Here is a 20,716-nt window from a genome sequence, read left to right as displayed (position 1 = left end):
CGTGTCCGGTCGAAAAGTCCGCTCGTCTGTATGCTAGTTCGACAGACAAAAAGCCACGCTAGGGCAGTTATTGGCCACTGGCTATGAACTTCCTTATTTTAGTCCGGTCGTACGTCATCACGTACGAATTCGAAGGACTTTGGTCAATTGTGTGTAGGCAAGTCCGTTCATTCAGAAAGTCCGTCGTAAAGTCCGTTGAAAAGTCCGCCGGGCAAAGTCTGCTGTAAAGTCCGCTCGTGTGTACGCGGCATTAGTCTCAGCTGTACACAGGCCTTTATATATTTTATGTGAGCTGACTGATGCTTGGGGCTCCCTCTCTTCTTCTGCTGTGAGAAGCTTCTGCAGGGTGAAAAAGCTGAGTGCTGACAGAACACCAAAGATACAAGACCTGCCTGTTTGTTTTGGAAAAAACATTAAGGGCACCCTGTTTAGTCAGGAATGGATCTTGTTTTTGTTTCGTAGCTCAGCCGAGCAGATATTTTGTTTTATGCTGTGGACTTGCTGCAAAAAGCCCTCCTGCACTGTGTTTGTTTACCGCCTGTGAATTAACCCCTACCCACCTGCTCTGGCATCCCCTTTAAAAGATTTATTGCCCGGGGGTTGGGCATGTTACAACCAAAAATGTAAATGTATTTTATTGGAATTTTATGTGATGGACCAACACAAAGTGGCATATAATTGTGAAGTGAAAGGAAAATGATAAATGGTTTTCCCATTTTTTTACAAATAAATATGTGAAAACTGTGGCATGCATTTGTATTCAGCCCCCCTGAGTCAATACTTTGTAGAACCTCCTTTCACTGCAATTACAGCTGCAAGTCTTTTTGGAGTTGTCTCTGCCAACTTTGCACATCTAGAGAGTGACATTTTTGCCCATTCTTCTTTGCAAAATAGCGCAAGCTTTGCTGAAGGAAAGCATCCCCACAACATGATGCTGCCACCACCATGTTTCACGGTGGGGATGGTGTGTTCAGGGTGATGTGCAGTGTTAGTTTTCCGCCACACATAGCGTTTTGCTTTTAGGCCAAAAAATTCTCATCTGAAATTCAATTTTGGTCTCATCGGACTAGAGCACCTTCTTTCACATGTTTGCTGTGTCCCCCACATGGCTTCTTGCAAACTGAAAACAAGACTTCTTGTGGCTTTCTTTTAACATTTGCTTTCTTCTTGCCACTCTTCCATAAAGGCCAGATTTGTGGAGAGCACGACTAATAGTTGTCCTGTGGACAGATTCTCCCACCTGAGCTGTGGATCTCTGCAGCTCCTCCAGAGTTACCATGGACCTCTTGGCTGCTTCTCTGATTAATGTTCTCCTTGCCCAGCCTGTCAGTTTAGGTGGACGGCCATGTCTTAGTGAATTTTCAGTTGTGCCATACTCTTTCCTTTCTCGGATGATGGATTGAACAGTGCTCTGTGAGATGTTCAAAGCTTGGGATATTTTTTTATAACCTAACCCTGCTTTAAACTTCTCCACAACTCTATCCCTGACCTGTCTGGTGTGTTCCTTGGCCTTCATGATGCTGTTTGTTCACTAAGGTTCTCTAACAAAACTCTGAGGGCTTCACAGAACAGCTGTATGTATACTGAGAATAAATTATACACAGGTGGACTCTATTTATTAATTACGTGACTTCTGAAGGCAATTGGTTCCACTAGATTTTAGTTAGGGGTATCAGAGTAAAGGGGGCTGAATACAAATGCACGACACACTTTTCAGATATTCACTTGTAAAAAAAATTGAGAACCATTTATCAATTTCCTTCCACTTCACACTTATGTGCCATTTTGTGTTGGTCTATCACAAAAAAAAAACAAAAATACATTTACGTTTTTGATTGTAACATGACATAATGTGGAAAATTTCAAGGGTTATAATTACTTTTTTAAGGCACTGTATATGTTACTGCGGTGTAAAGGGGTTAAAGTGCAGGACACACTTGCCTGGACTGTTCCCGGTTGTCCCTGTCTCATACATGGATACCTCTGCACCACCAGTTGAGCCTGCCCCCCTTTACAGAGTGTAAAAAGAAGGTGTTACTTGAAGCTCAAAAACTGTTCCTTGCTACCTGACCTAAAACCTACCTTCTCCTTTTCCGCCATCTCCCCCATCCCTATTTTTTAATTTTTTTTGTTGCATTACCTTATTTTTGGGACCCCTTCCCACACCTCCTGGATTCTCCTGTAATTGTAAAAGACGTTTTACTTGCTCACAGCCTCCTTGGGATACCATGTCATCCATCCCGGAGACCTTGGCGTACTCTACTGCACATGCGCTGCAGTGCACCAATAGGGGGATAGCTGTCTTTTCCTGGTGCTTGCAGCTGCCCCCCGCATAATGAGCCGCATCGCATTCATGTCATTAGGGGGTCAGCTGCAAAAAATGGGAAAAGACAGCTAACCCCCAATGATGTCTCTGTACCCAAAATGTAGTACCCAGGTGTCCCTGTCTCATACATGGATACCACTGCACCACCAGTTGAGCCTGCCCCCCTTTACAGAGTGTAAGAATAAGATGTTACTTGAAGCTTGAAATCTGTTACCTCGCCTGACCTAAAACGGACCTTCGCCTTTTCCGCCATCGCCCCCTATCCATTTTTTTTAAAATTTTTTGTTGCATTACCTAATTTTTGGGAACCCTTCAAACACTTCCTGGATTCTCGTGTAATTGTGAAAGACATTTCACTTGCTCACAGCCTCTTGGGATACCATGTCATGCATCCCAGGAGACCTTGGCATGTTCTACTGCACATGCGCTGCAGTGCACCAATAGGGGGATAGCTGTCTTTTCCTGGTGGTTGTAGCTGCCCCCCCGCATAATGGCATTCATGCCATTAGTTGCTCAGACACAAAACGCATTAGCGCCTTGAGGCGATTCAGTTCGCATTTGCAGCGCTTTACAAATCATTCATTCATTCATTCATCAGGGGGTCAGCTGCAAAAAATGGGAAGCGACAGCTAACCCCCAATGATATCTCCGTACCCAAAATGTAGAAGTGGAGCATCTAATTAGAACACTAGTTTGTATAGAGTATGGATGGGACTTTTCAGGCACTCAAGTGTAACAAAATATAGATAAAACAATCTTAGTTTATTATACAAATAATTAAAATTCGAAACAGTAAAGACATAGTGATTTCCAATAAAAAATAGTAGTCAACCACCAATATACAGTATGTAGATTGTAATGATAACCACTACAAAGAGTACAGCCCAATGCGTTTCCACAGCTACAATCTTAATCATAATTTATATGTACTCTTTATATGTAGTGGTTATCATTACAATCTACTTATATTGGTGGTTGACTACTATTTTTTATTGGAAATTACTATATCTTTACTTGTTTTGAATTTTAATTATTTGTATAATAAACTAAGATTGTTTTATCTATATTTTGTTACAATCGAGTGCCTGAAAATTCACATCCATACTCTATACAAACTAGTGTTCTACATGATTAAACCTTACTAACCGATCCATGACTGCTGCCCCTCTCTGCCAATCTCTTCAATGGCTTCCCCTGCCCCATCGTATAAAATTCAAAATGCTAACCACAACATACAAGGCCATCCACAACATCGCCCCCAGCTACATCACCAACCTCATCTGCAGATATCACCCAAATCATCCCCTCCGCTCCTCCCAAGACCTCCTGCTCTCTAGCTCCCTTGTTACCTCCTCCCATCCTCGCCTCCAGGACTTCTCCAGAGCCTCTCCCATCCTCTGGTACTCCCTGCCCCAGTATGTAAGTATTCTGCAAATACCGTAGCTGCTGACTTTTATTATTAGGAAACGTACCTGTCCAGAAAACCAGCGATGTCCTCAGCTGAACCGATTTTTCAGTCGGCTATCGGGTGCTACCGCCACCATCTCCACTAAGGGAAACACCTAGCCAGAAATGCCAGATCACATGCTAGGTGCATGATCCAGCACATGAGAGCCACCTTTCCGCCGTAAAACCTTGGTTATGTGGTTGGCAAGTGGTTAAAGCTTTCCCTGATGCCTACTTAAAATATCTGATGACAGAAACAAACAATTCCCAGCATGCTCTAGTCATCAAGCGGTAACCATATTTATCCTACTTATTGACTCTAGACAAAGCGAGAGCAAGATGACCCCTCTGCACCAGGCAGCCAGAGAAGGCTTGAAGGACTGTTTGGCCATTTTGGTTGAAAATGGAGCAGATGTACATGCCGAGGACTTGCAGGGCAACCGACCCATCGACTTGTGTAAGATTTGGTGCCACCGTGCTTGTGCCAGGTAGGTGCTGTGAGCTAAAATAAATCTACACTATTCAGGTCCAAAACTCCATTCCTACCTGTGCTACAAGACTCACTGACAGCAATGTTGCTGTTTCTGAAGGGGATGTTGGTTTCTACAGGACTGAGTTGCAGCTTGAAGCTCATTTGTTATCTCCAGCTGGAACCAGCCAAGTAGAATATTCATTTATGAACACTGGTTCATCTGCCAGCCCCACAATGGCTAAAATATATTTTGTCTTAACACTTATTATTGGTTTCCACATACACTGGCGGGGAAACCCTATTAATAAACATATACCCTTAATTCTGGATTCGTAAGCCAGTTGTCTTCTGTATTTCAGGTACCTCCACAATGCCATGTGGAATAAAGACAAGGAGGAACGTGCCCAGGAGCTGAAAAAGATGGAAAAATTGAAAAGAAACATTCTAGAAATGGACCAAGAGGCTCTGCTAAAAATGGCGGTGAGTGCTTATGATTTGTTCCTTGCGTTGTGTTATCTTGCTTGCACTCTGTTGCTTGCACTCTGTTGAAGGCTTGCACTCTGTTGTAAGTCCCACCTTTGCTAAAGCCCAGCATACACTGAAAAAAAACCCCCACAAAACTGTAGGGGCAACAAAGATAGACAAAATACTTCTCTCTCCTCCGGCTTCCATGGTGCACGGGGTAACGTTGTTATCCTGCCAACGAGATCCCATGAAAAAGGTAGGCACTTTCGAATCTCACCAGAAGACACCACTGCACAGCGCTAGGTGCATCTTCTTAGCAAGAATTTGAGAACTACACTGGAAGAAAGATATCCGTACATCGCTGCCTATTTCTGGGTTTAGGGCGTGCACATGTGATTGTCAGCAAGTCCCGGCCAATGATTCACAGCTGGGATCTGCTGATTGGCTGTATCCAATCACAGCCCAGAGCCCTGTGATAACATGCAAGACAGAGCTCTGTACAGAGACTGATCCCTCTGTTTCTCATCCCGAGAAACTTAGAGATCTATGAGTAAAAGCATCACACTTTATACATATTACACATAGTTGGCACACATTTAACCTTTTGATCACCCTAGATGTTAACCCCTTCCTACCCAGTGTCATTAGTACAGTGACAGTGTACAGCATTATCACTGATCACTGTATTAGTGTCACTGGTGACATCAGTGTCAGTTAGTCAGTTCCCCCCAGCGTTAGTTAGTATCAGATTTCCCGCTGCACTATCACAGTCCCATTATGAGTCGCTGATCACCACCATTAGTAGTATAAAAAAAAGAAAGAAAAAAAAAAAGAATTCCAGTTTATATTCCATAGTTTGTAGGTGCTATAACTTTCATGCAAATCGGTCAATATACACATATATATATATATATATATATATATATATATATATATATATATATATATATATATATATATATATATATATTTTTTTAGCAGTATACATTTTGGACAAAATTTATGAAGAAATGTCTTTTTTTTTTTTTTTTTTTTTTATTGGATATGTTTTTTTTTTCCGTTTATATAAAAAAAATTAAAAAACCTAGTGGTGATCAAATACCACCAAAAGAAAGCTCTATTTATGTGAAAAAAATTATATAAATTTAATTTGGGTACAGCGTTGCATGCTTGCAAAACTACCAGTTAAATTAGCGCAGTGCCAAATAACAGAAAGTTGCCCGGTCATGAAGGGGGTAAAATCTTCCGGAGGTCAAGTAATTAAACCTATGCATATCCAAGTGCCATCAATAGTTGGACATGTGCTGCCAGTGGTAAATATCCTATAATTAAGGATCAGTTGTTACTGATAGTGTTACATGTGACTATTACTAGCTATTGTTATAGGCTCATCCAATGAGATTGTTATTTCTGCAAAGTATTTTTTTATGGTTGTGTAGTGCTACCCCTGTAGGAGCCGCTGGTATTTTTCCCAGGTCTTCCCATTTTTTGGCAACTTTGTACCCAGCGCTGTACTTGCTGTCAACTATGGATAATTGTATACAATTGAAATTGAATTGTGTGTGGAAGATAAATTAAAATACAAAGCTGCTAATCATTAAGTTGTCAGATGTGCATAATAAAAAAATTATTAAACATATAGGCAATAAACCTTAAGAAACATAGTTACATAGTAGGTGAGGTTGAAAAAAGACACAAGTCCATCAAGTCCAACCTACAGTATCTCACAAAAGTGAGTGCACCCCTCAAACTAACTCAACACACAGCCATTAATGTCTAAACCGCTGGCAACAAAAGTGAGTACACCCCTAAGTGAAAATGTCCAAATTGGGCCCAAAGTGTCAATATTTTGTGTGGCCACCATTATTTTCCAGCACTGCCTTAACCCTCTTGAGCATGGAGTTCACCAGAGCTTCACAGATTGTCACTGGAGTCCTCTTCCACTCCTCCATGACGACATTACGGAGCTGGTGGATGTTCGAGACCTTGCACTCTTCCACCTTCTGTTTGAGGATGCACCATAGATGCTCAATAGGGTTTAGGTCTGGAGACACGTTAGGCCAGTCCATCTCCTCAGCTTCTTTAGCAAGGCAGTGGTCATCTTGGAGGTGTGTATGGGGTCGTTAACATGTTGGAATACTGCCCTGCGGCCCAGTCTATGAAGGGAGGGGATCATGCTCTGCTTCAGTATGTCACAGTACATGTTGGGATTCATGGTTCCCTCAATGAATTGTAGCTCCCCAGTGCTGGCAGCACTCTTGCAGCTCCAGACCATGACACTTCCACCACCATGCTTGACTGTAGGCAAGACACACTTGTCTTTGTACTCCTAACCTGGTTGCCACCACACACACTTGACACCATCTGAACCAAATAAGTTTATCTTGGTCTTAGTCTGCTTGTCTTCAGCAAACTGTTTGCGGGCTTTCTTGTGCATCATCTTTAGAAGAGGCTTCCTTCTGGGACAACAGCCATGCAGACCAATTTGATGTAGTGTGCGGCATATGGTCTGAGCACTGACAGGCTGAACCCCCCCCCACCCCTTCAACATCTGTAGCAATGCTGGCAGATATCATACGTCTATTTCCCAAAGACAAGCTCTGTATATAACGCTGAGCACGTGCACTCAACTTCCTTGGTCGACCATGGCGAGGCCTGCTCTGAGTGGAACCTGTCCTGGTAAACCGCTGTATGGTCTTGGCCACCATATTGCAGCTCAGTTTCAAGGTCTTGGCAATATTCTTATAGCCTAGGCCATCTATAGGTAGAGCAACAATTCTTTTTTTCAGATCCTCAGAGAGTTCTTTGCCATGAGGTGCCATGTTGAACTTCCAGTAACCAGTATGAGAGAGTGACAGCGATAACACCAAATTGAACACACCTGCTCCCCATTGACACCTGAGACCTTGTAATATTAATGAGTGACATGACACTGGAGAGGGAAAATGGCTAATTGGGCCCAGTTTGGACATTTTCACTTCCGGGTGTACTCACTTTTGTTGCCAGCGGTTTTGACATTAATGGCTGTGTGTTGAGTTATTTTGAGGGGACAGCGAATTAATATTGTTATACAAGCTGTACACTCACTACTTTACATTGTAGCAAAGTGTAATTTCTTCAGTGTTGTCACATGAAAAGATATAATTAAATATTTACAAAAATGTGAGGGGTGTACCCAATTTTGTGAGATACTGTATGTGTGTGATTATATGTCAGTATTACCTTGTATATCCCTGTATGTTGTGGTCGTTCAGGTGCTTATTTAATAGTTTTTTGAAACTATCGATGCCCCCCGCTGAGATCAATGCCTGTGGAAGGGAATTCCACATCCTTACCGATCTTACAGTAAAGAACCCTCTACGTAGTTTATGGTTAAACCTCTTTTCTTCTAATTTTAATGAGTGGCCACGAGTCTTGTTTAACTCCCTGACGCGAAAAAGTTTTATCCCTATTGTGGAGTCACCAGTACGGTATTTGTAAATTAAAATCATATCCCCTCCCAAGTGTCTCTTCTCCAGAGAGAATAAGTTCAGTGCTCGCAACCTTTCCTCATAACTAATGTCCTCCAGACCCTTTATTAGCTTTGTTGCCCTTCTTTGTACTCACTCCATTTCCAGTACATCCTTCCTGAGGATTGGTGCCCAGAATTGGACAACATACTCCAGGTGCGGCAGGACCAGAGTCTTCTAGAGCGGGAGAATTATTATTTTATCCCTGGAGTTAATCCCTTTTTTAATGCATGCCAATATTCTGTTTGCTTTGTTAGCAGCAGCTTGGCATTGCATACCATTGCTGAGCCTATCATCTACTAAGACCCCCAGGTCCTTTTCCATCCTAGATTCCCCCAGTGGTTCTCCCCCTTCTAAACGTTTATGGGGAACTGTGTCAAATGCTTTTGCAAAATCCAGATATACCACGTCTACGGGCCTTCCTTTATTTAGATGGCAACTCACCTCCTCATAGAAGGTTAATAGATTGGTTTGGCAAGAACGATTCTTCATGAATCCATGCTGATTACTGCTAATGATACTGTTTTCATTACTAAAATCCTGTATATAGTCCCTTATCATCCCCTCCATGAGCTTGCATACTATTGGTGTTAGGCTAATTGTTCTGTAATTCCCAGGGATGTATTTTGGGCTCTTTTTAAATATTGGTGCTACATTGGCTTTTCTCCAATCCCCTGGTACCATTCCAGTCAGTAGACTGTCAGTAAAAATTAGGAACAATGGTCTGGCAATTACTTGACTGAATTCCTTAAGTACCCTCGGATGCAAGCCATCCGGTCCTGGTGATTTATTAATGTTAAGTTTCCCAAGTCTAATTCTAATTCTAACCTCTGTTAGCCATGAGGGTGCTTCCTGTGATGTGTCATGAGGATAAACACTGCAATTTTGGTTACTAAAGCCCCCCCCGATTCCCTCATGAAGACTGAAGAGAAGAATAAATGCAATACCTTCACCATCTCTCCATCCTTTGTAACCAGATGTCCTTCCTCATTCTTTATGGGGCCAATATGGTCTGTCCTCCCTTTTTTTACTGTTTATATACTTAAATATATTATTATTATTATTATATACTTAAATAATTTCTTGGGATTTTTTTTGCTCTCCTCCGCGTCTTTCCTGTTAATAGGTTAATAGATTGGTTTGGCAAGAACGATTTTTCATGAATCCATGCTGATTACTGCTAATGATACCGTTTTCATTACTAAAATCCTGTATATAGTTCCTTATCATCCCCTCCATGAGCTTGCATACTATTGGTGTTAGGCTAATTGTTCTGTAATTCCCAGGGATGTATTTTGGGCTCTTTTTAAATATTGGTGCTACATTGGCTTTTCTCCAATCCCCTGGTACCATTCCAGTCAGTAGACTGTCAGTAAAAATTAGGAACAATGGTCTGGCAATTACTTGACTGAATTCCTTAAGTACCCTCGGATGCAAGCCATCCGGTCCTGGTGATTTATTAATGTTAAGTTTCCCAAGTCTAATTCTAATTCTGACCTCTGTTAGCCATGAGGGTGCTTCCTGTGATGTGTCATGAGGATAAACACTGCAATTTTGGTTACTAAAGCCCCCCCCGATTCCCTCATGAAGACTGAAGAGAAGAATAAATGCAATACCTTCACCATCTCTCCATCCTTTGTAACCAGATGTCCTTCCTCATTCTTTATGGGGCCAATATGGTCTGTCCTCCCTTTTTTTACTGTTTATATACTTAAATAATTTCTTGGGATTTTTTTTGCTCTCCTCCGCGTCTTTCCTGTTCTATCTTAGCCACCCTAATTGCACCCTTACATTTCTTGTTGCATTCTTTATAAAGTCTGAATGCTGATGATGATCCTTCAACCTTGTATTTTTTTTAAGGCCTTCTGCTTTGCTTTTATATGCATTTTTACATTGGAGCCATTGGAGCCAGTTAAGCAATCTAGGACTTTTGTTCGCTCTTTTAAATTTATTACCCAATGGGATGTACTGGCTAATGCCCTTATTTAACCACTTCAGCCCCGGAAGATTTTACCCCCTTCGTGACCACTTTTTACAATTTGGAGCTGCATTGCTTTAACTGACAATTGTACGGTCATGCAATGCTGTACTCAAAGGAAATTTGCATCCTTTTTTTTCACACAAATAGAGCTTTATTTTGGTGGTATTTGATCACCTCTGCGATTTTTATATTTTACGCTATAAACAAAGAATGACAATTTTGAAAAAAAAAACTATATTTTTTACTTTTTGCTATAATAAATATCCGCCAAATAAAAAAAAAAAAATCTTCATCAACTTAGGCCAATATGTATTCTTCTACATATTTTTGGTAAAAAAAACCCCGCAATAAGCGATTGGTTTGGGCAAAAGTTATAGCGTCTACAAACTATGGGAAAGATTTATGCCATTTTCATTTTTTAATTTCTTTTACTAGTAATGGCGATGATCTGCGATTTTTACCGGTATTGTGACATTGCGATGGACAGATTGGACACTTTTGACACATTTTTGGGACCATTAAAAATTATATAGCGATCAGTGCTATAAAAATGCACTGATTACTGTGTAAATGTCACTGGCAGGGAAGGGGTTAACACTAGGGGGTGAGCAAGGGGTTAAATGTGTGTTACTTCAATGTGTTCTAACTGTATGGGGATAGGACTGAGTAAGAGAGGAGACATATTGCTGTTCCTACTTACTAGGAACAAACGACATGTCTCCTCTCCTCTGACAGCACAGAGATTTGTGTGTTTACACACACAAATCCCCGTGATGGCGGTCGTGCACGCGATCGCGCGTGGCCAGCAGCGATTGTGACCACCGGCCACGCGCATCGGGTGGCCGGAAACGGGTAGGACGTACCCATGCGGGGTTTCGCCCAGGAGAGCCATTCTGCCGGAGTATATCTGCGTGAGCCTGTCGGGCACTGGTTAATATGCTCTTAAAGCGAACCCATCTCTCCTCCGTGTTCTTTGTTCCCAAGATTTTATCCCAATTTATGCCTTCTAGCAAGTTTAGGGAAGTTGGCTCTTTTGAAATTCAGTGTCTTCTTATTATACCCCTTGTTTCCTATTTGTGTGATTTATACTGAAGCCAATTGACCTGTGATCGCTGTTTCCTAAATTGCCCCGTATTTCCACATCCATGATCAGGTCTGTATTGTTGGTAATCAGTAAATCTAGTAACGCTTTATTTCTAGTTGGTGCGTCTACCATCTGACCCATGAAAGTGTCCTGCAAGACATTTAGGAACTGGCGAGCCTATATATCTCGGAGGTATAAGCTTGGGACTATAAAAAAAAGTAATCTATGACTAACACTGTTGGGAATATGAAGGCTGCCTCTCAGAGCAGGCTGGGAACCCAGACATTGCAAAAGAAGAGGGTAGGGGAAAAGAGAGGCACCAATCCGCCAATAGTGTAATGCGTTTTTAATATGTAACAAAATAAAAATCCAATAAAAAGATTCACTCACAAGTGTCCAGCCCCCTAAGGTTTGAAGGGTGGTAAACTGGCCCTTTGCTTCAAACCTTTGGAGATCCCTGCCCTAGGGCCACCCTCCCTGGGATTGACTTGAGCAACATTAATTTTCATGCTGTGTTCTCCAAAGTGTCCACCTATACATCCAGAACCTTCCTAGGTTTCTTGGACACAGAGGAGGCCAGAGACAGAAACAAACCGCAGCCAATCACAGCTCTTTGTGAAGCAGAGAGCTACGCAAATGTACCTAGCAATTCTCCTGTTAAGCAGGAGAACAGATACAATATTACACTAATCCTAGCACCTACCTAGGAGGGTGCTACAGTTGCAAAATTAGTCTAATCAGCTAACAAATAGCAAAATGTAAACCTATTAAACAATTGTCACTTTATATGTTTCAGAAAAGTCACGTAATCCCTCATCAGACCTGTTTTTGTAACGGCACAGAGACCCAGAAACCACCAGAAAAATCAATAGGTATTTCTATAAAAAGTGGAGTCTTACCACAATCCAAATTGGACAGAATGTCTTGTAAGCTGTTACCTGGGAAGGAGCAACATAAGAAAAAGTCCTGCATCTCTAAGAGTTTAGACAAGGATACTAAGAAGAAAAGGACAAAGGCCATGTCTATATATGATGAAGAGGAAGGAACCAAGAAAGGTGAAGGTGGTGGAGAGCATTCTGGAGTAAAGTCGATCTGCCAATGCTGCCAATGGAATCCAAGTTATAATCCAACAATGCCTCCAGTCACAGATATTTACCGAACTCCTACACTGCGGCTGGGCATTGACCCTGAAGATGTCACCGGACTGGACTTAAGTAATGTAATCACACTCGACAAAGATGAGCATGGCCAGCCACAAATCAAAACAATTCAAGGACAAGTCTTCCCCTCCCAGCTTAATTTGCCATACGAGACCATTCAGAGGTGTCTGTTCCCTAAGACTTGTCCGAAGGAAAGGATCAGCACACCAAACGCGTTTAAGGCCAACCATGTTTTTGATGTGCCCAGAAAGCAACAGCCTCGTGAAGGGAGAAAACCAGTTTCAGAAATCTCATTCCACTTGAGGCAAAGCCTTGATTCTAGGCTCAGGAAGGCCAACAAACCTATTTACTGCTGACCAGGAAATAAAGAAATGCAACGTTTCCTTCAGTTCCCACTTCCTATATACAACTGTATCATAGTTTCATAGCTGTTAAGGTTAAATAAAGACACTAGTTTATCCAGTCCAACCTGTGTAATTTGTGAATGTGTGTTCATGTAGATAATCATTTTACATATCCCTGTATATTGTGTATACTAAGATGCACATCCAAGAGTCTTTTAAAACTATCAAAACTTCCTGACAAACACCACCGAGTTCCACATCCTTATCGCCCTGACAGTGAAAAACCCCCTACGCAGCTTAAGGCTAAACCACTTCTCCTCCAATCTCATTGTGTGGCACCGCCCCGTGTCCTTCTACACTCCCTGAGACTAAATAGTTTTCTTCCTACACTGGGATCACCATTGAGATATTTGTATATCGCTATCATGTCCCCTCTCAGCGTCTCTTTTTCCTCGTAAGTGAGGTCCTCCAGTCCCTTTATTGCCCTGCTCTGGACTCTCTCCAGTTCCAGCACATCTTTCCTGTGGACTGGTGACCAGAACTGGACGGAATACTCCAGATGTGGCAGAACCAGAGTTTTTTGAAGTGGCAGAATAATCGTTCTATCTCTGGAGAAAATTCCCTTTTTAATGCATGTTAATATTTTTCTGGCTTTACTTGCTGCAGCTTGACTTTGCATGCTATTGTCCAGTCTTCTACTAGGACCCCCAGAGTTTCTCCCCCTAGTGAGTAACTTGCATTTATGTTTTTAGCCCCATTACTTTACATTTTTCGACATTAAAGTTTTTCTAAAGCCTTAAAGGAGTTCTAAAGTCTCGAGGTTTTTCACCTGCAGCAGTACTTCAGATCCCCCCCCCCCCTTTACTTACCTGAACCAGTTTGTTTCAGCGTCGAAGACGAGCCCAGCAGCTCCAGCCGCTGTCTCATGTCCTCATTGGATAGAATGATAGCAGCAAGAGCCATTGGCTCTCGCTGCTGTCAATCAAATAGAGCGACACGGGAGCCTGGGGGCGGGGCCGACTCCTGCTGTTTGTGTCAATGGACGCAGCAGCAGGAAACGGGAGTGCGCCCACACGAGTGCCCCCATGGAAATCGGCTCTCCGTAGGGACACTCGCCGAAGAGGAGGAGCCGGGCGCGCTGCAAGGGGACACTGTGCAAAACCCTTGCACAGAGCAGGTAAGTATAGGCATGTTTGTTATTTTAATATAAAAAAACAAAAAAAAAAGCCAAACCTTTACAATCACTTTAAAGTGTAAGTTCACCTTTACAGAAAATCTGTAAGGTAAACTTACACTGGACGCCCTTCCCACCCCCCTCCGGTCCCGCTGTAAGTCACGCGATCACGCGTGTGAAACGTCAGGTTGCCACTTTACTGGTCCAGGGATTTGAAATCCCTGTGGCTTTCGCTCTTCTCCAGCGCTGACAAGACGGGCTAGGCGGGTCCTGATTGGTCAGCGCCGTCCATGTGACGGCGCCAACCAATTAGAATGCCTCCTATATGTACCTTTATGAGGCACGTTTAGGAGATTAAGCCGCAGGGATTTCAAAGCCGGACCGGTGAAGCACCGACCTGATTATATCTCACAGTGGGCGATCATGGGACTCAGGTTCTGTAAAGGTGAACTTACCCTTTAAGGTTTTTCACCCTAAAGCAGTCTATGCATTAAGGTAAAAAGCCTTCTGTGCTGCAGCTCCCCCCCATTTTTTTCTTACTTGAGCCCATCTAATTCAGCGATGTGCACAACAGCAGCTCCTGCCCCTGTCTCCCTTCTCATTGGGCAGATTGATAGTAGGGGAGCCATTAGCTCCCGCTGCTCTCAATCAAATGCTGTGACATGGGAGCGCTTAAAGCTTGAGATGTTCAAAGATTGGGATATTTAACCCTGCTTTAAACTTCTCCACAACTTTATCCCTGACCATTCCATTGTAGCTCTCGCTGTATGTTTAGGGTCGTTGTCCTGCTGGAAGGTGAACCTCTGCCCCAGTCTCACGTCTATTGCAGACTCTAACAGGTTTTCTTCTAAGATTGCCCTGTATTTGGCTCCATCCATCTTCCCATCAACTCTGACCAGCTTCCGTGTCCCTCCTGAAGAAAAGCATCCTCACAACATGATGCTGCCACCATGTTTCAAGGTGGGGATGGTGTGTTCAGGGTGATGTACCGTGTTAGTTTACCGTCACACGTTGCATTTTGCTTTTAGGCCAAAAAGTTCTCATCTGACCATCTTCTTCCACATGTTTGTGTCCCCCACGTGGCTTCTTGCAAACAGGACTTCTTATGGCTTTCTTCCAACAATGGCTTTTTTCTTGCCACTCTTCCAAAAAGGCCAGAATTGTGGAGTGCACGATTAATAGTTGTTCTGTGGACAGATTCTCCCACCTGAGCTGTGGATCTCTGCAGGTCCTCTGGAGTTATCGTGGGCATCTTGGCTTCTTCTCTGATTATTGCTCTCCTTGCCCAGCCTGTCAGTTTAGGTGGACAGCCATGTCTTGGTAGGTTTACAGTTGTGCCATACTCTTTCCATTTTCGGATGATGGATTGAACAGTGCTCCGTGAGATGGTCAAAGCTTGAGATATTTTTTATACCTTGATTGTATTTAGCGATAAGCCTCGATCGATCCCTTGAAGAAACTCTAGGACACTTGTTGTTTTCCTGTCTGAAAAGTAGCCTCAGTGGGGGCTGGTCTGCTAACTTTAGAAGAGTTGAAAACCAGGGCCTCTTGGGCCAGAACGGTGCTACCAAGATTAATTGTGCCTCTTCTAACAGAAATTTGGCTAAAAGCCTCAGAATAAGGTGGAGCGGTGGAAATGTGTAAGCAAGGTTGAAGATCCAGGGGCTCTGCAAGGCGTCCACCACTAGGGGTTGGTCTCCTTGGTACAGCAAAAAGAAGCTTGGGACTTTTGCATTTGACCTGGTTGCAAACAGATCCACTTCTGGTTTCCCCAGTGTGCTATTATGTTGTCGAATACCTCTGGGTGCAGAGACCATTCTTGATGCAAAACTTGTGGTCGACTCAAAAAATCTGCAGTATCGTTCTGCTCCCCCTTCAGATGTACTGCAGAGATGCAAATGAGGTTGCTTTCTGCCCACCGGAAGATGGTTTTGGCTGCCAATATTAACCTGGAAATCTTGGTACCCCCTTGTTTGTTGATATATGCTACTGCTGTCGTATTGTCGGAACGGACCTGGAGGTGGTGACCCTGGACCTGTTCCTGAAAGGCTAGTAACACTCTGCAAATAGCTGTCAGTTCTCCAGTTGGAGAACTCTTTCTTCTGGGGTCCACTTACCCTGGGCCCAATAGCTGCTGAGATGGACTCCCCAACCCCAATTGCTGGCAACCCCAATTGCTGGTCAGTATGGATGCAATGGGTAGTATCCAGTGTACCCCTTTGTGAAGTTTCCCTGTCTTTCTGCCACCCTAGAGATCACTTTACTTTGGCGGGAATTGTTATTTTTTCTTCTAGGTCCTTGTCTTTCAATTATTCCAACAGGAACCTCTGTAGGCTTCTTTGGTAGAAGTGGGCCGATTGTATGACCAGTATTGATGCTGTCATAAGGCCCAATGCTGACATCACTTCTCTTACTGTGCAACTGCAACTGGACTGAAGGCAAGACATCCTCTGTTTCAGCCTGAATATCTTCTCTTCCGGGAAGCACTATCTTCCGTTCTTTGGATCGGATGTTGTAACCCAAAAAGAGAATTGTTTGCACTGGGTTTGGTTTGGATTTTTCTTTATAATCCACCCCAGGCATTGTAAGCTCTGCTGTGTTACATCCAAGTCCCAATGAAGCTCCTCCTCTGAGTGAGACATAATGAGTATATCATCCAGGCATGGAACGATGGAAATGGACTGGAGGGGGACTAGTGCTTCGGCCAACACTTTGGTGAAAATTCTCGGGGACGACAGGCCAAAGGAAAGTGCTCAGCACTGGTAGTGATAAATCTTGTCTCCGATTTGAATTGCCAGACAAAGACATTTTTGACATTCCTTCTTTATTGGAATATGTAACTAGGCATATTTTAGATCCAAAGTTGCCATGAAGACTTCTTTCTGCAGAAGATTTCTTATTGAATAAATGGACTCCGTGCAAAACTTTTTGTATCGGATGGACAAATTCAGGGGCCGGAGATTCATAATCATTCTGAATTTTCCGGATGGTTTCTTTATCACAAACATGTGCAAATAGAAACCATCCACCTGTTCCTGAACTGGGACTGGTATCAATACTTCTTGATCTACCATTCCCCCGATCAGAAAGGGTAAGGCCCTAGCTCTTTCTGCGTCTCTTGATAGCTTTGTGACCAGCAACTTGGAGGGTGGATCCCTGTGGAACTCTAGGGCAGTGATGGCGAATCATGGGAAATGTAGCTCCAAAGCATCTGGGGTGGTAAAGTTCGCCATCACTGCTCTAGGGCATAGCCCCTCCTTATAATGTTCAATACAAACTCGTTCGATGTTATTTGCCATTGTGGGGAAAATCCTTTCAGCCTTCCTCCCACCGGCAGCCTGACATCACTGTGGTTTTGGGTTCTGACTGGGACGGTTAAAGAGAATACCTCCCTATCCTTTCGTCCAATCCAATGCTTCTTTGGAATAGATGTTGATGTATTCAGATCTGAAATTAGCTCTCTTGGGATTTAAATGTTGAGGCTATCTCATCCTTAACCACTTCCCGCCCGGCCCATAGCAGAATGACGACCGAGCGGTGGTTCAGTTATCCTGACTGGACGTCATATGAAGTTTTTCTCGATAACTGCCGGCGCACGCCCATTGGGGGAAAAAAACGTGGTGATCGGTGGTGCTGCATGTCAGTCTGACACACGGCTACAACGATCTCAGTAAAGAGCCTCTGAAGGAGGTTTTGATGGGCAAGGTCATTTCTGATCTGGACCATTTCCCTTGGACAGTCGCCTCTTCCAGGACTGCTCCCAAACCCGAAAGGCTGGCATTTGTTGTTACCACCTTCCAGGTAACTGGTAGGAACGATTTTCCCTTCTGCAGATTTTTGTTTATCAACCAACAACTGAGGCACTGGCACACCAATGGAGACAAACACATTGGGAAATCTAGAGCTTGGGCCTTCTTGTTCCAAGCCGATAGGATACTGTTTTGCAGCAGTCTCAACTGAAACTGAGCATAAGGAATGGCCTTGAATGAAGCCACCATCTTTCCCAACAACCTCATGCCAAGTCGAATAGAAGGATTCTTCTTTGCCTTGACTACCCGAATCAGCTCCCTTATGGCACTGATATTCGCCTGGGGTAAGAATACCCTCTTCTGGGCTGTATCTATGATCAGACCCAAGTATTCCAATCTCCTTGATGGTTTTAAGGAAGATTTCTCTAGGTTGAGAATCCAACCTAGGTATTCCTGGTAGTTGACTGTGGTGACCATACTTTGGTCTAAGCGGGCTATCAAGAGCAGATCGTCTAGGCAAGCTAAAATCGTTATACCTGGAGCCCTTAATCTGGCTAGAGGAGGGGCCAGAACCTTTGTAAATACTTGAAGTGCAGTAGCTAGACCGAAAGGCAGAGCTACAAACTAAAAATGAAGATTTTCGAAACATAGATATTTCTGGTGAGCGGAAAAAAAAAGGCACATGGAGGTATGCATCCTTGATGTCGACTGACACCAGAAGTTCTCCACCTTGTAGGATGGAGACTACTGATCGGATTGATTCCATGCGAAAAGAGCGGATATTCAGAAACCGGTTTAGATCTTTGAGATCTAGAATGGGTCTGACATCTCCATTTGGTTTTGGTACCGTGAAAAGGTTTGAATAAAACCCCAATCCCTGCTCTTCCATGGGAAACACAGATATCACCTTTTGAGACAAAAGATGGTTCAATGCTTGAGAGATTTTTTTTCTGGATCCCTGGGAACGTGTAATCTGAGAAAACGAGGAGACGGGGAATCTAACTCTAGTTTGTACCCTAGAGTTGTTGAGGAAGCCACCGATTTGTCTTGACACTCCTGCCAGATCCTTGAGAACTGCAGAAGTCTTCCCCCCACTCGAGTGAGCGGGGGCGCCCCTTCATAAGGAGGCTTTAGTATTTTGTTTTGTAGGTTTCCTTCCCCAGGACTTCTTTTGTCGCTGGGGGTGACCCTGAGGTTTACCTCTTGAATTTAACGGTGGAGGCCGTCGTGACTGCCTGGAGGCTGGAGCTCTTGGCACTGGAGAAGAGGCTTGTTTAAACGAAATACGCTTACTCCTTTTCCTAACTGGCAAAAGGGTACTTTTCCTATTAGAAATTCTTTGGATGTATTTATCCAGATCATCCCCAAATAGCCGTTCACCACGAAAAGGAAAACTAGCCAGGAGCTTTTTGCATGGCGCTTCGGCTGACCAATTTTTGTCAACCATAGTATTTTACGCATATGCACCAGCCCGAGCGTAAGGCCTGGAGAATAGAATCTCTCATAGCGTCTATTGTAAAACATAACGCCCCTGGGTAGCTTGGCCAAATCCTGGGCCTGCTGATCAGGAATAACCTTGAGCACCTGTTTAAACTGGTCTCTCAAGGATTGACATACACCAATTGCTGCCAGTGCAGGCTGAGTTACTGAACCTGCCAGAGAAAAATTGTTCTTTAATAGGAATTCCAACTTTTTATCCGTTGGATCCCTAAGCATTTGAGCATAGTCTATTGGACAAGTCAAACTTTTATTCACAGAGGCTATAGCAGCGTCAATTGCTGGTATCTCCCATTTTTTATTCAATTTTTCCTCCATAGGATAAAGTGTTGAAAACTTTTTAGGACGATAAAAATGCTTATCTGGGTGATCCCATTCAGAATACATAAGCTTTTCCAGCAATGAATGGATAGGAAAGGCATGCACAGCTTGGGGAGGCTTTAGCGAACCCAAACAAGAAGTAGGTTTATCAACCGACTCAGTTAAGGGTAGCATAAATGTGGAGCGGACCAATTCAGTAAGATATTGTACCATCAATCTTTCAGATTGTGAACCTGAGCCTTCCGCATTGGACGCCTCGGAAGGAGTCATCAGCCTCTTTAGTTCCCCTGAGAAAAATTCATCTCTCGCCCCTGGTTCCTCAGTTTGAGGGTCCTGGGTAACGGAAGGGAACCTATCGCACTTTGTCCCACTCTGGGATGCGATTAAAGAAGCTAACCTCTGCTCCAATCCTAATATGGTTGAGGGAAAAAAAAACCTCTTCAGTAACAGACAGGTACTGCAGTGTTGGAAGCAGTTGCAACACCTGATGGCTCACTCTGACCAGCCACTTCAGATCTCTCAGGGGAGGATGCCATTGTAGAGATGAGTTTAGGCTTTTTTTTTTGAGCTTGAAGGAGTCCTTTTCTTGAGCCCTTTTTTTGGGGTGTTTCTACCTTCCCTTCTGACCATAGCCCAATGCACAAATGCAGAGGTACTACCAGAAGAAATTGCACTGCTTGAGCAATAATCCAGCAACTGCTGCTGCTATTAACGCTCAGCCTGATGCTTTTAGTAAATGTGCCAAGGGAATGCCTGCATCAGCAAACCTCTTATATGCCCCTTTTTGCTTTTGTGTCCCTCCGACAGCTGCAGCCAGCAAAAATGTATAAACATACTCCCGTGCTGGACATTGCCGCACGCCAACGCCGCGCTGAGCCCCACCCCCTCCTTCACATCGCGCCCCCCCTCTTTTTAAAAGAGCGTCCTTCCCGCGCGGGCCTCCGATCCGACAAGATTGGCTTGTGTGCGTGTGTGTGGCGAGGAGGAGACCTGGTGACAAACCACCGTGCAGGGACGGTGAAAAACAGAGCAGCATCGCCGATCGTTTCTGGCGGGGAGAGGGGGAGACCTTGTCCAGGTGGGGGGTGCTTTTTTTTTGGAAGAAAATCCCACCCCAATCTTACAGGAGGCCTGGGCTGCTAGCCGGAGGGAATCTGCAGCTTCTCCTGACACAGCGTGATCTTTGAG

The 20,716-nt window shown here is 43.7% G+C and overlaps 1 protein-coding gene across 2 annotated transcripts in view; it reads left to right on the top strand.

Moving 5' to 3' along the window:
• Positions 1–12,896, top strand: part of ANKRD53 (ankyrin repeat domain 53) — a 38,590-nt gene extending 25,694 nt beyond the window's left edge. For both annotated transcript variants that reach the window (XM_073611039.1, XM_073611038.1), the window contains exons 4-6: positions 4,096–4,260; positions 4,604–4,724; positions 12,080–12,896. In XM_073611039.1, the coding sequence (XP_073467140.1) occupies positions 4,096–4,260; positions 4,604–4,724; positions 12,080–12,799 (1,006 nt within the window). In that variant the 3' untranslated portion in view covers positions 12,800–12,896. The remainder of the gene's footprint in view (positions 1–4,095; positions 4,261–4,603; positions 4,725–12,079) is intronic.
• Positions 12,897–20,716: the final 7,820 nt, after the last annotated feature.

The sequence above is a fragment of the Aquarana catesbeiana genome, linkage group LG01 (assembly GCF_042186555.1).
Source record: "Aquarana catesbeiana isolate 2022-GZ linkage group LG01, ASM4218655v1, whole genome shotgun sequence".
NCBI lineage: Eukaryota > Metazoa > Chordata > Amphibia > Anura > Ranidae > Aquarana > Aquarana catesbeiana.
This window is presented reverse-complemented; position numbering and strand designations above follow the sequence as displayed.